The sequence below is a fragment of the Plectropomus leopardus genome, chromosome 19 (assembly GCF_026936395.1).
Source record: "Plectropomus leopardus strain MGB_pleo_1.0 chromosome 19, ASM2693639v1, whole genome shotgun sequence".
Taxonomy (NCBI): Eukaryota; Metazoa; Chordata; class Actinopteri; order Perciformes; family Serranidae; genus Plectropomus; species Plectropomus leopardus.
In genome coordinates this window covers 6,306,023-6,322,130 of record NC_142194.1, presented here as the reverse complement: position 1 = coordinate 6,322,130, position 16,108 = coordinate 6,306,023, and the positions used below count along the sequence as shown (strand labels likewise).

General features: G+C 39.2%; 1 protein-coding gene across 11 annotated transcripts in view; it reads right to left on the bottom strand.

Annotated features, from left to right (window-relative positions):
• tanc2b (tetratricopeptide repeat, ankyrin repeat and coiled-coil containing 2b) overlaps positions 1 to 16,108 on the bottom strand; it is a 195,687-nt gene that overhangs the window by 23,155 nt on the left and 156,424 nt on the right. For 9 of the 11 annotated variants that reach the window (XM_088069805.1, XM_088069810.1, XM_088069806.1 and 6 more), the window contains 4 exons: positions 8,420 to 8,458; positions 5,979 to 6,260; positions 5,675 to 5,799; positions 2,653 to 2,884 (listed from right to left, as the gene is read on the bottom strand). In XM_088069805.1, coding sequence (XP_087925931.1) covers positions 2,653 to 2,884; positions 5,675 to 5,799; positions 5,979 to 6,260; positions 8,420 to 8,458 — 678 coding nt within the window. The remainder of the gene's footprint in view (positions 1 to 2,652; positions 2,885 to 5,674; positions 5,800 to 5,978; positions 6,261 to 8,419; positions 8,459 to 16,108) is intronic. The other 2 variants (XM_088069807.1, XM_088069808.1) reach the window with 1 other exon arrangement.

The window sequence follows — 16,108 nt, the reverse complement described above, 5'->3', positions numbered from 1 at the left end:
TATCCCTATTTAAAATAAAATTTTGGAACAATATACAACCCATGAAGCTCTGCTTGGTTTAATGAGTTAGCAGAAAGAAAAAGATTCAGTTGCAGCTTAGAGATTTAATCTTGAGCTCATTGTGCACAAGATGCATCTAATATTACGCACCACGGATTCAAGTGAAAGCATAAATCAAATGCTGAGGTCTAAAGAGGCATCAATTACAAATAACCAAAAGCTATGTGTTTGAATGTGAGGCAAAATACTCTTAAATTATTACACATTCCAGCTTATTATGAGAAATGTGAGACGTTCAGACCAACAGAGCAAAAAGAATGACTCACAGAGAGCTGCAGAGCACTGTAGGCCTCTAATTTTTTAGATAAATTATTAAAAATGATTGAATCCAGGGATTACTAAATATATATGAGTTTATATACACAGTTACACCTGAGGAGATACTGCATGTTGTCAGCTTTTCTCTTTAAAGGAAAACTTCACCTGGACATGACCATTTGTATATCAACTACTCACCCTGTGTTACATTGAATTCATGAAGAAAACTTTGTTTCTCACATGCCTCCGCAGTGAATTAAGAAACCAAAAGCAGAGAAAAATAGGGGCCCACATTTAACAGCAATAAAACTATATCTAAACATCTGTTTACAAACTTTCACACAACCCCGTGCAGTGGAATTCAAGTCTCATTTATCCAGCCTTAGTACTTCCAAAACACATTAATTTTTTACCAAAAACGTACTTTTTAAAACACTTTCCTGTACAAGATGCAGCATGAGCTACTCGGTTTTAAGGTGATTTAAATCATAATGTTTCAGTGAAAGTGCGTGTGTTTGGGAAGAAGTGGATAAATGAGAATTGGTTTATTCTGCAGGAGTTGTGTAAAACTTTGTAAACATGTTTTTATACAGTTTTAGTGTTGCCAAGAGCGGACCCTGATTACTTCAATTCATGAAGAATGTTTTGCCTCTTGGATTCTTTGTTCAGCATGGTGGCGCGAGAGAAAAACAAAGATTTCTTCACAAGCTCAACGTAACACACAGTGAGTGACTGATATTCAAATGATCATTTTGCAGGTGAAGTCTTCCTTAAAGCTCTGAAAAACACATATTTTTGATGAAAAGTAAACTTGTGGAATGAAGTGCTGCATTATTTTGCACAATATTACACTTCTTTTCAACTTAACATCTATTCTGTGGCTGCTCTGATGTCTGTGTTAATAATGTGTTAATAATAATTTGAAAAAGATCATGTTTGGGCTTATAAAAACTCAGTCATGAGGCGCCCCATAGATCACCTGGTAGGGCGCATGATGTACAAAAGGCTGAGTCCTCACTGCAGCAGCTCGTGTTCAATACTGACTCCCTGCTGCTGCCGTCCCCTTTCTCCCCTTTCCTGCCTATCATCAGTTATTCTATTATATTAAGCCAAGAGAAAAAAACTGAAGTAAAACAAAAGATTTTGGTGGCACAATCACTGCTGGAAAGGCCGGCAATTTCTAGGTAAAAATTTACTTTTGAGGCACTGTCCCTGGTGGAAAAACAAAAGCGACAGGTTGCTAAAAACAATAACTGGCTTATAAAGAGCCGGTTTTGTTGTTTGTGGGTCTCAAACAGAAGTCTGCAGCGTTCGGTAGCTTGACAGTTGTCACCTGCTCAAGTGTCACGCCATCCACCTTTCCCTCCACCTTCTGACATAGTCAGGTAATATACTATGTCACTTTTGAACCGTATGAAACGCTCAAAAGTAACATATTTGTAGTTTGCAGAAACATATATGGCTGGTGACCAAAGGTGACCGCATCTTTGCCATCAGGGTCTCTAGGCTCTGGAGTTCTCTACCTGAGGAGATTATGCTTCCCATTACTTTACCTGTTTTTAAATCATTGATTAAAGTGTATTGTAAGTCTGATTTGTAACTTCTGTGTGATCTCCCTTTCTTCTGTTTGCTTTTCTGCGTAGTGTTGGTTTCTTTGTTCATATCACAATTTTATGGTTGTACTTGTATTTCTATTGTTTAAAGCTTAGAAACTTTAGCAAATTAGTTTAATTTCTTTCAAAAACATGGGCAGAATGCAACGAGCAACTTGACAACATGTGGCTTAAAATTAGCAAAAAAATAGTTAGAGTTGCAAAAAAATTACCTGAAAATAAGAAAAAAGGCAAAGTAAAAAAACAGAACAGTGGCGCAGTGGCCTTGTCCTGCATGTCATCCCTTCTCCCCCTTTTACGCTTAAATACAGCCAAAAACTAATCTTAAAAAAAAAAACACAAAACAAAAAACAGGAAAATGACCCCAAAAAAGTGCTAAAAATTAAAGATATGTGATGTTTTTATATTTATTATTTATTATATTTTTTTCTGTTATGTAATTTTAAATATAAAATTATTATGAATATATTTTTCTGGACATATTTTGGATATTTTTTTCAATAATCCTCCCCTCTTTTTTAAAACTAATTTTTAAGTAATTTTCTTATCACCCTTTAACAGGTTCTCGCATTTCTTGTCAAGTTGGTCATTGCTTTTTTTCCCTGTTTTCCAAAGAAATCAAACCAGTTTGCTCATAGTTCAAAGGGTTAAAGCGCATGCATATTTTGATGCACTTTGCAACCTTGTTTAATATATGCTATACCAATAATAGTATTGTTACCATTGTAAAGTGCATCCAGGGGCTCCAGGACACCCCTCCTGAAGGAGGCCAGGGGGTCCTGGACGCAGGAGCGCAGACTCAGGATGCTCTGTAGGTGCGGCTCCCTCAGCAGCTGCTCCCTGTAGGCGACTAGGTGCGGCGAGCGGCACAGCAAAGCCGCCACGTTGTGCACAAACTCCGGCACCAAGCAGGTGTAGGCGTTATCTGCCTGGCAGTAGTGGTACGCCACCACCTGGGGGAGACAGAGAGTTGGGAGAGGACTGGTCACTCAAAGGAAAACAAAGGTGGACACTTCCAATCCACCTCCACCTCTGAGTGTTGGGGAGTTTGGGTGTCAGATGACACACTTTCAGAAATTACACTTTTGTGTAAGCTCCGTCAGAGCAGAGACAGTTTTCCAAGCGTCTACTACGGCTACAACTCATTTGGGATTGAGTCAACTTCATGCTGGATGATTGCAGTATAATGAAACATAATACTTCTCGTTTCGCTGTACGGTTTCAGCTATTAATAATTCATCGCTTCCGGCAGCCAGGAGAGATTCGGAGGTAGCTCATGCATGCTCATGTGTTGGAAGACTGTGGCACGATGGAGTCAAGTGTTAAACTGTCACATTTCACAGGAAACATGTTTATGATGAAATGTATAAATTAATAAAAGTCTTTGTGGAGGGTAGGTGAGCTTTCTGGGAGGTTAGTCGACTGAACAATAGAAGCAGGTGTGACCAAGCGCGCCTGGGACTGAGAGATCACACAGAGTTTGGATTTTCAGCGGCGATGGCAGCGATCAGAGGGGCAGCGAGGAAAAAGGGGATAGAAAAAAAAAGACTAATCAAAATGAAATGCAAATTTTTTGGTCACAATGGTATAAAGGGCTTTAAGACAAAAGGGGTGAAAAAGGGAATGAGCTCAATTATTAATGCACAGAGTTAACAAGATCTAATAGCTTGGCTGGGAAATGGCTTTCTGCAGGTATAAATATTTCATAAGGCTCCCTGGCAAAGTTGTTTTTTCTTTTTTAAACACATCTGCATAATGCATCAGGCTGGGACCGGGGATGCAGATGGCTAAGCAGCAGGCGAGGGGGACTGAGGTGCAACAGCAGACAGGAAGAGGAGCGGGAAAGAGAGACGGTTTCACGCATCCTATAGATTCACAATGCAGGCAGGTTAAAACAAGTTAAATGCTCCAGTACAGGGTGTCTACAGGTGTCAGACACATACACTTAAGGCTTTTAACAACCTTCTTAAGATCATTTTAAACCAATTTTAAGAAAAAATCATCTTCCCATTCAAGCACTGCAGGTAAGTAAAAAGAAGTAGTATATATGAGGCAGAGGTAGGCCTTAGTTTAACAATGCAGACTCATTGCACATTGTAAACGGGAAGAGAGGGTAAAATAAGGACAATGCTCGCATACAAGGTTTCACATATGCAGGACAAGAAAAAAAAAGCTGAAAAAAAGATGCTGATAAATAAATAAATAAATGCATAGATAAAAGAACAATCAAATGCTGGAAAAATATGCACATAAATACATAGATGCTTGAGAAATATTTAAATAATTTTAAAAAAGGCATAGCATAGATAAAAAGATAAATAAATACTGAAAGAAATATGCAAATAAATGCATTAATAAATAAATGCAGTATTCGGGATCTCCTATCTCAGTATTTGGTAGCTGTACAAAACATAGAAATGCATTTAAGATATTTATATGTTTCCTGTTTAATTATACACGTTTATTTATTTATGCATTTATCTATTTATTTTCATATTTATTTAAACACTTATTTATTCATTAATTCTTTTATTTATCTTTTATGCATTTATAGATGGATTTATCTATTTGAGCATTCAGTAAGTATTTTATTTATTTACTTCAGTATTTATTATATTTATTTTTTCATTTCATTTCATTTATACATTTTTTTTATTATTATTTATTCATCCTGCATTTATTCATACATTTATATATTTATTTGTTTATTTATTCCTGTATGTATTTATATATTTATTGACACTAAAGTCATTTTTCATCCTACATGTTCTTGTGGTTTGGACACCTGAAATTCTTGCAGTAACATGACCAAAAAACATTTAAGACCCATCCAATTTGAATTAACACAATTTAATACTTTTTTAAAGCTTTTTATTAGTAAAGACGTATTACAGACATTTTAAGTCTTAAAGGATCCGCAGCCTCCAACTTATCTCCACCCGTTTAAAGTCTCCCACCTCGAGGAGAAAACCATGTGTGAGTCGATAGCTCGCAGGCGGCATTAAAGAGCCGTGTCTGCGCTTGTTATTTAGAAAAGGCCTTTTTTAAAAGAGCGAATCATTGGCTATCCAACCACCTCTGTTGTTACTAATTGAAAAATTAAGATATTAAAAGGAGCCTTTTAAAATTATCATGCGTTTTTTTCAATTACTGACGGACTGAAGCCGAAAACTTCACACTGAACTACAAACACAGACATTTACTATTATAACACGTATGACCATTTTACTGACGCAGTAATATATCTTCTTAATAATCATGTATGCAGTGCTGCTCTTTGATGAAGAAAAGATGAAAGGAAAAAGTGACAATACAGTAGTATGCAAATGAGAACCCTGGCATAATATTTGGCAGTTAAATTCCTATATATGATTTTACACAGCTGCGGATGTTGAAGGGGAAATGGAGGTGTGGGGAGGCAGAAATGTTCATAAGTGGCTTCAGCCTGTGCACTTATCTTCCTGTTATATACGGCCATTAATTGAAAGCTGGAAAATCACGTATTAAAATCACTCGAGCACACTTAATTTTGGACTAAATGGTTGAAAAATTGGTCATTTGCATTTGTAAAAGAAGCCAATGAAAGGAGAAAAAGTCAAAAACAGACCAAACGACCACAACAGAGTAATTAAGTACTTCGAGACAAATGTTCCTGCCGCATTCTGTTGTAATCTTAAGGGTGTTTTGTCTGTAAATCAGAGGATAAAATGTAAATATGTGTGTGTTCACGGTCACAGGTGTACCTGAGATGCCAGCCTCCTCATGGCTTCTTCCTGACGTCGCCTCATCTCAGGGGTCCCGGGACAGCTGCCTCCTCCCAGGGTGCCGTGTGTGGGCTGGGGCTGAGTGAGAGGGAGCCCCTCTCCATCTGGACACAAGACGGCACAACACAGTCAGGGACAGCTCTGTCACATTCATGCAGTCTTTTCACACTGATACTCTCAAAACAAAAAGAATGAAGAGAGATTGTCCAAGATTTCTAAAATAATGCAATTTTACAAATCTTCAGAGAGACTTGAGAAAAACATTAAAGAAGTGGATGCCTACGTTTGGGCGAGGCCTGAGGACTGTCGGAGGCAATCTGTCTCATGCGGGTGCCGTGGCAGCTGAGCGCCACCAGGCGCGAGATGATCGCAGTCTTGCCGAAGCCGATGTTACCCACGACTGCCACGCCGCGGTTGGTGCTGGCGTTGGGGCTGTTGAGGTGGGCGTCGATCTCCTGGAAGAGCCACTCGCGGCCCGTGAAGACAGAGTCCATGGTGATGCTCGGCACCTCAAACAGCAGAGGTTTGAGGGCGATGTCTTGAGGCCGATAAGGTGCAAAACGCACTGATTGATCAAAGAAACAGAGTATTAGAGTTATAAGCCACATTTATGTACTTACATTTGTGTTTTATAATTAACAATCTTCTGCTTTCTTGCAGTAATGTATCTGGAAACTGAAACAGGGTGAGTTATTTTGTGTAAAAAGCATCAAATATAACATGCTAATAATACACAGATGTGCACATATACACAAAATATTTATCCAAACACATAAAAATCCAAATATCTATGCATAGACAAGCAACAGGTGTTAGTACTACTAGTACTAGTACTAGTAAGTATTTTCTCACATACTATAAATATTTGTGTCCCTTAAAGGAATACTTCACCCCCAATATGACTATTTGTTTATTCATAATTTCCCCTGTGTTATGCTGAATTCATAAACTTTGTTTTTCTCTCATCCCTTAACTGTGAAAAAAGAATTTAAAAGCTGAAAAAATTCTCTATGAATTTAAGTGAAATGGGGTCAACTTTTAACATCAGGCAAAATATATAAAAACATCTATTTAAAAAATCTCACACAACCCGTGCAGTGTAATCCAAGTCTCATTTATCCAGTCGTATGCTCAGTACTTTGAAAATATTCAGCCTTTTCTTACGAGAAACTTACCAGAAACGAATCTGTGCTATATTCAAAGTCAGACTCCACTGACAGAAACAGTCATTTTTCCTCACTGAAAATGGGAGCTGCTAGTTTACAGGCGCATTAAACGGTAGTTTACTTGTGTTACTATCTGACTTTGGTGAAACTGAACTAACTGTTTAAAACACAACAGTCACACAATAACACAAGCAAACTGACTGATAAAGGCAGTGGGAGACAAACAGCTCCTGTGCTGAGCGAGGAAAAATGTCTGTTTTTGTCGAAGGAACCTTTGAAGAGGTTAAATTGTACTTTTAGTTAAGTTCGCTGACTGTGGGGGAAGTACTGATGTATGTGACTTGGATTTTACTGTATGAGTTGTGTAAGAGTTCGTAAATGGATGTTTTGATTTAGTTTCGCTGTCGATCTGTTTGGACTCCAATGATTTCAATGCATCAAGACTTTTCCCAGTTTTTGGATTCTTCGTTAAGCATGCAAGAAAAACAAAGCTTTCTTCAGGAATTAAACAGAATTTCATGTTATTAATCTAAAAATGGTCACTTGGGAGGTGTAGTATTCCCTTTTAATCCCATTTTAACTGTTTAATTGCTGAATTCTCCACTTAATTGACCTTTTATACATTTACTGACAACAAAATAAGTGTGTTTATATAAATTCTAGGGTCACAAAAACAAAGATATTCATGTAATTAAACGCTAAAGATCAACATCACTAAAAAAAATTAATAACCCAATGGAAAGTGTTCCCTAAAAAATTAAATGTATACCCATGGGTTAATGATTCATGTGTAAAAGGAATATTTTTATGCTCCAGGTTTATGTGGCAAACTGCACCGTTGCATCCTTTTAGTATATATAAAAGCGCTGGCTATAAAATGTGCTAAGTAAGTTAAATATGGGAAAAAAGTACTCACTATGAGCTTATAATAAGCCAAAGATGAAGCAGAAAAAATATAGCTTATGTAATGCTGAGACCAAGAAAATTTAGCTCAAGAACTCAAAGGAGGGTACTGCTTTTACAATCCAGATTTGTTTGCTTTGAGCTCATTTCATTGCGAAGAAAATGTGCAGAAAAGTCCGGGGAGTGACTACTTTAACAGCCACTGCCGACTGTTGATTTTCCTCACTAGGGGGAGTCATTAAACTAAAGTCCTCCAGAGGTTGGGCATCTTTTCAGCAGAACATATGGACCATTAAAGACTAATGAGGGTAAAATGAATCTGGTATGAACTTCTGAAGCCGTGTGATAAATTCAGTGTAAAATTTAAGTCTGCTGCTTCTGGGTGTCATCTCCTGGGTGCCGTCTTTTAAAAGCTGATTTGAGCTTTGAGGGTAAAAAAAAAAAAAACATGCTCTCTTCTATCTGGTGTGTCATTTCTTTAAATGTTATATCAGAATCTGGCAATTATGCCTTATTGAGAATGTGAGTTGAATAATCCAAAACGCTTTGCTGGCGAGAGAGTGAGTGTGCCACTCTGACTTGTAAAGCACCAGCCAGCAAGCTTGGCGACAGCGAGCAGAGCCTGATGCAACGAATGAAAATTAAAGGAACTTACGTGACTGGGATTGCCAGGCATGGGTGTTATTAGCGGAAGCTGAGACGAACAGCAAGCACAGAGACAGAGAGAGAGGAAGAGAAAGAGAGAGGAAGACAGAGTAACGAGAGAGGGGAGAAAGAAAGACAGTGAGGACAGGAATGAGGACAGCGTTGTCAGAGCACAAAGCAGCAAAGTGTAGCTCAGAGATACTCAACTTGCTTTGCTTTGGGGCCACTTTTGCAAAATGACAGGGGGACAGCAGCTCCATATACGTTTCTAGGATCTAGGACGTATCTAGGATTTTAGGACAATACTTGTAGGACGTTTCCAGGATTTGAGGACGTTTTGGGGATTTCCAGATGTTTCTAGGATTTTAGGAAATTTCTTGGATTGTAGGACGTTTCTAGAATTTTAGCATGTTTCAAAGAATTTAGCACATTTCTTAGATTTCCGCACATTTCTTGGAATTTAGCACGTTTCTAGAAATTTAGCACATTTCTTGGATTTTAGCATGTTTCTAGAAATTTAGCACATTTCTTGGATTTCCGCACATTTCTGGGAATTTAGCACATTTCTTGGATTTTAGCATGTTTCTAGAAATTTAGCACATTTCTTGGATTTTAGCATGTTTCAAGGAATTCAGGACATTACTCGGAATTTAGAATGCTTTTTTAAATTTCGGGATGTTTCTAGGATTTTAGGGCATTTCTAAGATGTTAGAACATTTCTTGGATTGTAGGGCATTTCTGGTGTTTCAGGACATTTCTAGGATTAGGGGTTTGGTAGGACCTGTTGGGGGGTGTGGAGGATCCTCCATTAGCACTTTTTTTTATAAACAAGCTCTATTTATGTTATTTTATGCACTCAGGCACCTTATGTATACTAAAAGTACAAAAACATTTCTCACTGTGAATCACTATATTTTTATTGGGAGTTAGAAAACGGTTTGGGGGCCACCCAGCACCCTATCGGTGACCAGATTTGCCCCGCCGGCCATAAGTTGAGTATCACTGGTGTAACTCAATGAACAGAAAAAAAGAGGAAGCAGCAATAGCATCAGCACATCATGATGTCAGAAATACAGGGGAACCACCAGACCGGGGTCGATTACTAATTGAAATCCTTTGAATTACATCGAGCGTATTCCTCAGTTAGTCTGGAGGGGAGGTTGGGGAAGGTTCACACATTTGGGAGAATCTAATTGGTTCCATAGCGCCAGGCGAGATCAATCAATCCCCATAAAAATAATTGAATCCTGGAAGTAACTCGACCCTCGGATGGGGGACTCCAACCTCAAACTCCACAGACTACTGAGTGTGAATTACAGGCTGGCCACAAAAGGACAGTTCCCCTCAAAATCAAAAGTACATATATTACCTCTTACCTGTAGTGCTATTTATCAACCTAAATTTTTTGGGTGTAGCGATATCTGCCTCCTCTTCAATATAATGGAACAAGATGGCAATCAGCTTGTGGTACTTAAGATAATCCACAGACCTTATTGTGAGCAGTTTCATGTGATGTGTAGTGTAGTTTGGTTAAAAGAAAAATATTTACGACATGAAACTGCTCCAAACAAGGTCTGTGAATTATCCTGCCTGATATCAGACAGAACTGTGAACGTTACACTCAGTTACCATCTTCAGTCTGTCAACATAAAGTAATCAAGAGAAATTTGGAGTTGTTACAGAAAGGCTCAGACGAACTGTAAAACCGGATTTACACCTCAGTTTTTTCTGCTTGTTTCCTTCGCTGAGGTTCAGTTTGATGAGTGTGCTGTGAGAAATAGCTGCCGGTCAGATGACAGCCAGTGCAGTAGTTCTTTTCACACCCTGCAGTACACTAGCGATAAGCACACAGTGAGTCAGAGCTGTACGAAATATGTATCATACATTAGGCCGCTTGGAGAAGACGGCGTGAGAATTTATGTGTGTCGGCAGAAAATTCTATACGGTGTGCAGGTACAGAGCTGCAGAATATACGAGGTGGCAGGGAGGGAGCGCTGCGTTAGAGCCGTATATGTTCTGTAAATGACTCCAGTGTGCTGATTAGGAGCACGACTTCAAAACATAATGAGCTGATATTGCGCTTAATGTATTCTTTTACCACACTCCAAAGTGCTGTTGCACGTATTTTTTTTGTTTTGTCCAGGAATGCTAATTATAATCGCAGAGTGAGAGGGATACTTATGCAATCAGCAAAACAGATATACCTGGATGTGGGTGAAAAAGCTGTCCTGGTTTTGTTCTGAGTGCACGGCCGGTGCTGCGTTTTCACTGCACTAAGCTCTGCGCCGGCTGCAGCCCAGTGTAATAAAAGCCATTTCATCCATATTCCCTGGTCAGATTATTTTAGTGCTAACTCAACAGACACAGTCGGAGGGAAACAAAGAGGCAAAAACACTGATGTAATATTCTTCTAGTTGGGCGTCAGGCTGTGAAAGAATGGACCTGATGCAACACTGGTGATGGGAAATGCAAAAACTCCCCAATGCTGCCATTAACAACAGCATACACTCTTAGAAATAAAGGGTCTTTTGACTCTAGATATCTGGAACGAGAACCTGTGATGTGTAATAACTGTAATAATAACTGTCATAAAAATATTTTGATTGGAATAAGTGCCTTATTTATGTGGCATTGTCGAGGAGCCGAAAAGTAATTATACACATCTAACTTTCTGTGTCTAAATATGTGTGCATATGTGAGGTTCACACACACACACACACACACACACACACACACACACACACACACACACACACACACACACACACACACATTCCCACGGTTTTCAAAGATCTTACCCCAGGGGTCTATCAAAAAACCTTTCATATTCTAAGGCTTACATCTAGAACCCACCTAGGGTGTTCTAACCCTTTCATATTCCAAAGGTTTCAGCCAGAACCAATCCAGGGGGATTTTACGAGAACCGCTTTATATTCCAAGGGTTTCATCTAGAATCCGCCTAAGGGGTTCTATCAAGAACCCATTTATAATACAAGGGTTTCAGCTGGAACCCACCTGGGAGGCTCTACCAAGAACCCTGTCATACTCCAAGGGTTCATTCTGGAACCCACCCGGAGGTTTTTAACCAAAACCCTTTCATATTCAAAGGATTTATTCTAGAACCAACCCAGGAGGTTCTACCAAATACCTATTTATAGTCCAAGGGTTTCAACTTGATGTCACCTACAGGGGTACAAGGGGTTCTATCAAGAACCCTTTAACATTCCGAGGAGGGGATCTAACAATAGCAATTGTGGTTTTCGTTCATGGTTTTAGTTCGAAAAAGAACTCGTCTTAGAAAGAGCCCTGTCTTCAATAAAGGGTTCTTCAGAAGCAGATGGTTCTGGGTAGAACCTCAGCCCTTTTAGAACCTTCACTTCTCTGAGTGCAGGCCACTCGAGTACGAGGCTAAATACCCACAGCTACTCTGTTTTAAGTGGCGCTAATCCAATTATGGCGGGGTGACTGAATGCCAAACGTGCCTGTAAAGCTGCTTCGTGGAATTACTAAAACACACCCTCACACTATCGAGGCGTCGTCCTCCGAACGACAGAACGATTACACCGCTAAGTCGTGCAGCCACTACTGCTCCGCTGCGTCAGGTATTCCAGGAAAAAAAACATGGCAGCCATGTTGTGAGCGGGGGCTGAGGGAGTTGTTTCCAGGACGGCGAGAGCAAATGTGTGTGTGAGGGATAGATGGATGGATGGCAGTCGCTCATAATCCGGCCCATAACACTCCCCCTCAGGCGACGTTAAGCAAGGTATCACTCCACCTCCCCCCCTCCTCTACCACCGAGCCTCCACGGCCAGACGGAGCGAGAGTCTCAGACGTTTTAATTATTCACCAGGTGAGGATGACTCACGGTGGCTGAACAGCCTTGAGGAAGGAGGGGTGAAGAGGAGGAGGAGGAGGAGAGCTGGCAAAGAGGTGGAGGAGAAGATGGGAGGAGGAAGACAAGTATTTAGACGATCCGTCTGCTCGTTGCGAGGGGTCTGGGGAGCGTGGCGCCAAGGTTATCTCAGGTCAAAAGATTTTTCTCATGACTGATGTTTGTTGATATAGTGTCTGGTTTTTCAGACACACTGGGCCTTAAGCAGCAACGTTCTCTTAAATTTCTGTGACAAGAAAATATAACAAAAGTGAACTCCAGATGCACCTTAACCATCCAAATCTGCTCTTACCACGTGTGCTGAATGATGAATTCCACTTGATAATAAGTCACCTATTAACATAGGTAACGTCCCCTAAATACAATATAAGGGCAGGTTTTGTGCCGTGTGCAAAGAGTCATGGCCGAGACATGACACCAAAAAAGGCTGAAAGAAAAAGAAGAACTTCTGCTGCACTGCAACTGACGTACTGTTTAATTAACTCCAGTCACGGCACAAAACCTGCCCTTATATGGTGTTAGGGAGGCGTTTCCCGTGCTAATAGGTCACTTATGATGAAGTGGGATTCATTATTGAGCACAACTGGGTAAGAGCAAATTTAAATGGTTAAGAACATTTTCTCTTACCAGAAAATTAAGACATAATATGAGAGAAATTTCAGAGACTGCTGCTGGATGAAGCCCACAGTTAAAATTCCAGTCATTTCTCCCAAACAGTGGATGCAGAGCTACATCTAGCATATGCAACGCCAACTGGATCTTACATAATTTCTTATGTAATTTGCACGGTAGGCTTAAAAACAAACCTGGATGTGCTTATGGATAATGTATTTCTCCAGAAAATGTGTTTCAATCTTCCTCATGGCTGCAAACTGTCATGTAACATAGAACCATTTCCTTGCTGGCACACTATTTACTGACTTCTCGCAGCCAAGCAACAAAGAGAAATTATGTCAATATGTTATACTGTATAAGATGGTAGAGCCCTCAAAATAACCTCAGGACAGACCTACATATCGCACCTCTCATTCTAGGTTGTTTAACCCTTTGATACCTGGAGCGACCACAACAACAACAACAGAGAACAATGAGCAGCTTTGGAGCAGCTTGGTGAGAAATGTCCCACAAATTGCAAGAAATTAGTAGATTTAGAATTTTAGAAAAGAGAATGATTTTTCTAATTAGCATAATTATATATTTAAAATTATTTTACAGAAAAATATCATTTTTAAGCAGTGTTTTTTTTCAGGTTATTCCCCTATTGTTGTTGTTTTGTTTACTTTCACATTTACTTTTTTTCCCTAACTTTCAGGTAATTTTCTACTTTTTACTAATTTCTTGGTCATTTCTGGGCCATTTTTTCTTTAGTTGCTTGTTGACCTCATCCCATGCTTTTTTTTTTTTTAAGATATTGGGCCAATTTAGTGTGCTTTCTTAGGAAAAGAGGCAATGAGCAACTTGGTAAGAAATGTTCCACAAAATTATTTTTAAAAAGCTAGGGAAACATACTGTATCTAGGGAAAAATAATAAAGCTAGGGATCACTTCCTTGTTTGCTTATTTTTTTGAAAATGTTTTTGTCGTTTGATTCTTAAACTATTTTCAGTTTTTTTCTTTTATGTTTTACAAATGTCTTGCTAATTTTTAGATCACATCTTCTTTTGTTACTCATGTCCTTCTTCGCAGTGTTGTGTTGAAAAAAAACAATATGCGCAGGTTTCAAGGGCTTAACTGAAAAATGCACACATCAAGATTACAGAAAACAGATTAAGGCAGCCGCATCAAACAATAAGAGTAACAGCAGACTGAGGCGAGATAATCACCTGAAACTCATCAGCTGTTTTGTTGCAAACATGCACGGTCATCAACTGTGGACGAGTTATCTCACTCACTTTCTCAGTCAGACATAGGGGCATCCTTCAGTCTGTCTTAGCAGTAAATGTGTACTATAAACACTGCGGTAACTGTCTTTCTACAGATGCCAATATTCTATAATTTCCCACGGAAACAGCAAAACCAACAACATGCTACTCTGTCTTTCAATACTTTCTGCAGATGTAATATAATCCTTGTAAAATGCAGTTTACATAGTATACATATATATATAGCTTCAGTTAAAAAGAGGCTCAGTAACTTCCTTCAAAAGATGGCCACTGTAGTTTTTTATAATTCTAAATACAGTTTTCCCTTGCTTTTTTTCTTTTTTGGTGCCGATGACCCCGTTTCACAACATGCCTTGTCTATGGTACAGAGGAACATCTACATATATCATGCTTTAGATAGACACAGTGTCAGTTAGTAATGTTCAGTTCACTTTTGCTTTTAATATTTTCATGGGTTTTGTTGACAGTAAGAAAAATACCCCCGGCTTTATCCTCTAAATGCCTAATCAATTACAGCGCTAACATGAATTTCCAAGAGTTGTTATTTAAGTTGTATCCCCTGTCAGCTGGAATATATGGGAGTAATAAAACCCTCTGCAGTCGAAAAGATTGTTATGAGCCAAAAACTGCAACCATCAGCTAACACAAGGCCTGTTTAGTGTATGCGAGCAGGCGTAGAAAGACAGCGAGGCAGGCAGGGAGGGAGCGAGCGAGCGACAAAGACAAAGAGAGAGAAAGTGAAGACAAACGAGGGAGAGAGTGTGTGTGCAGTGTACAGTTATGCGAGTGAGTTTGCGGTGAATAGATAAGGTGGGTGGTAAATCTTAGAGGTAGGCAGGCAGGAGCACAAGAAGGTCCATTACAGTCTGACTCACTCTCCTCAAAACAGCAGCACAGCTCGGGGCCCGATGGCCGGCATCAAAAGAAGCTTCAACAAAGAAACAACCAGAGAGAGAGAGCTGCATCTATCAGCTGGTTATCACCTGACCAACACATAACCAGCAGCCGTCTTCTCCTCTAGTTCAGCTTAATCTCCAGCAGACTCTGAGGCAAAACAAGCGAGCCTCTCTGTGACGCACAATATGCTAAAATATTGTGCTTTCTGCGGCATGAGGCTACTAATGATGTGATAAATGTAGGTAATATACTGTAAAATATTGTTTGAAATGTTATTTATCCATTCATCTGTGTCACAGCTACTTTCTTATTTGTTTGTTTGGTTGTTTATCTACTTATTATCTAAAAGGGTAAATGTCTTGGCAATCAGCATATTAAATGACACAATATCAAGGGATGCAAAAATTGTGAAATTCTGGGCTGACATTTATACTTAAAATTATAATTTGGCCAAAACAGATGGGTTTTTTTAAGTGGTGGTGTGATTTAATTTGTTTTTGTTATTATGTATTCCCCCTTTTGTGCCAAAAAAATCTTCTTTATTATTTTTTTAATGTTGTTTAGTCATTCACCACACTTCCATTGAAAGAGCACAAATTCATCATTTATGATCCAACCAAAATAGGGTGTGTCCCCTTACATATCAATGGTGAATTTACTTTTATGACTTTTAATTTAATGTAACTTAATATTCTAATATTTATATATTAAATATTAATATTTTATATTTTTATTGGCATTGACCCTTTAAAGCTTTGACACAAAAACATTAATCAATATGACAAACACAGGACTAATCAAGTAACCAACTAATCCTTTACTTTAAATTTTAGGAATCAAGGCATTTTGAAATTTGTCCTCAGATGATCTGCAGGGGAAAAACCCTACTCCTCAACTCTCCTGCCTCCACGCTGTGTCTCCCTCGGCCTCGCTCTCTGTCTCTCCCGGTGAAACTGCAGGAGCGGAGCACTCAGGGAGGATCTGACACTGATCCGAGGAGGCAGAACGCATGCTAGGACGCAGTCGGT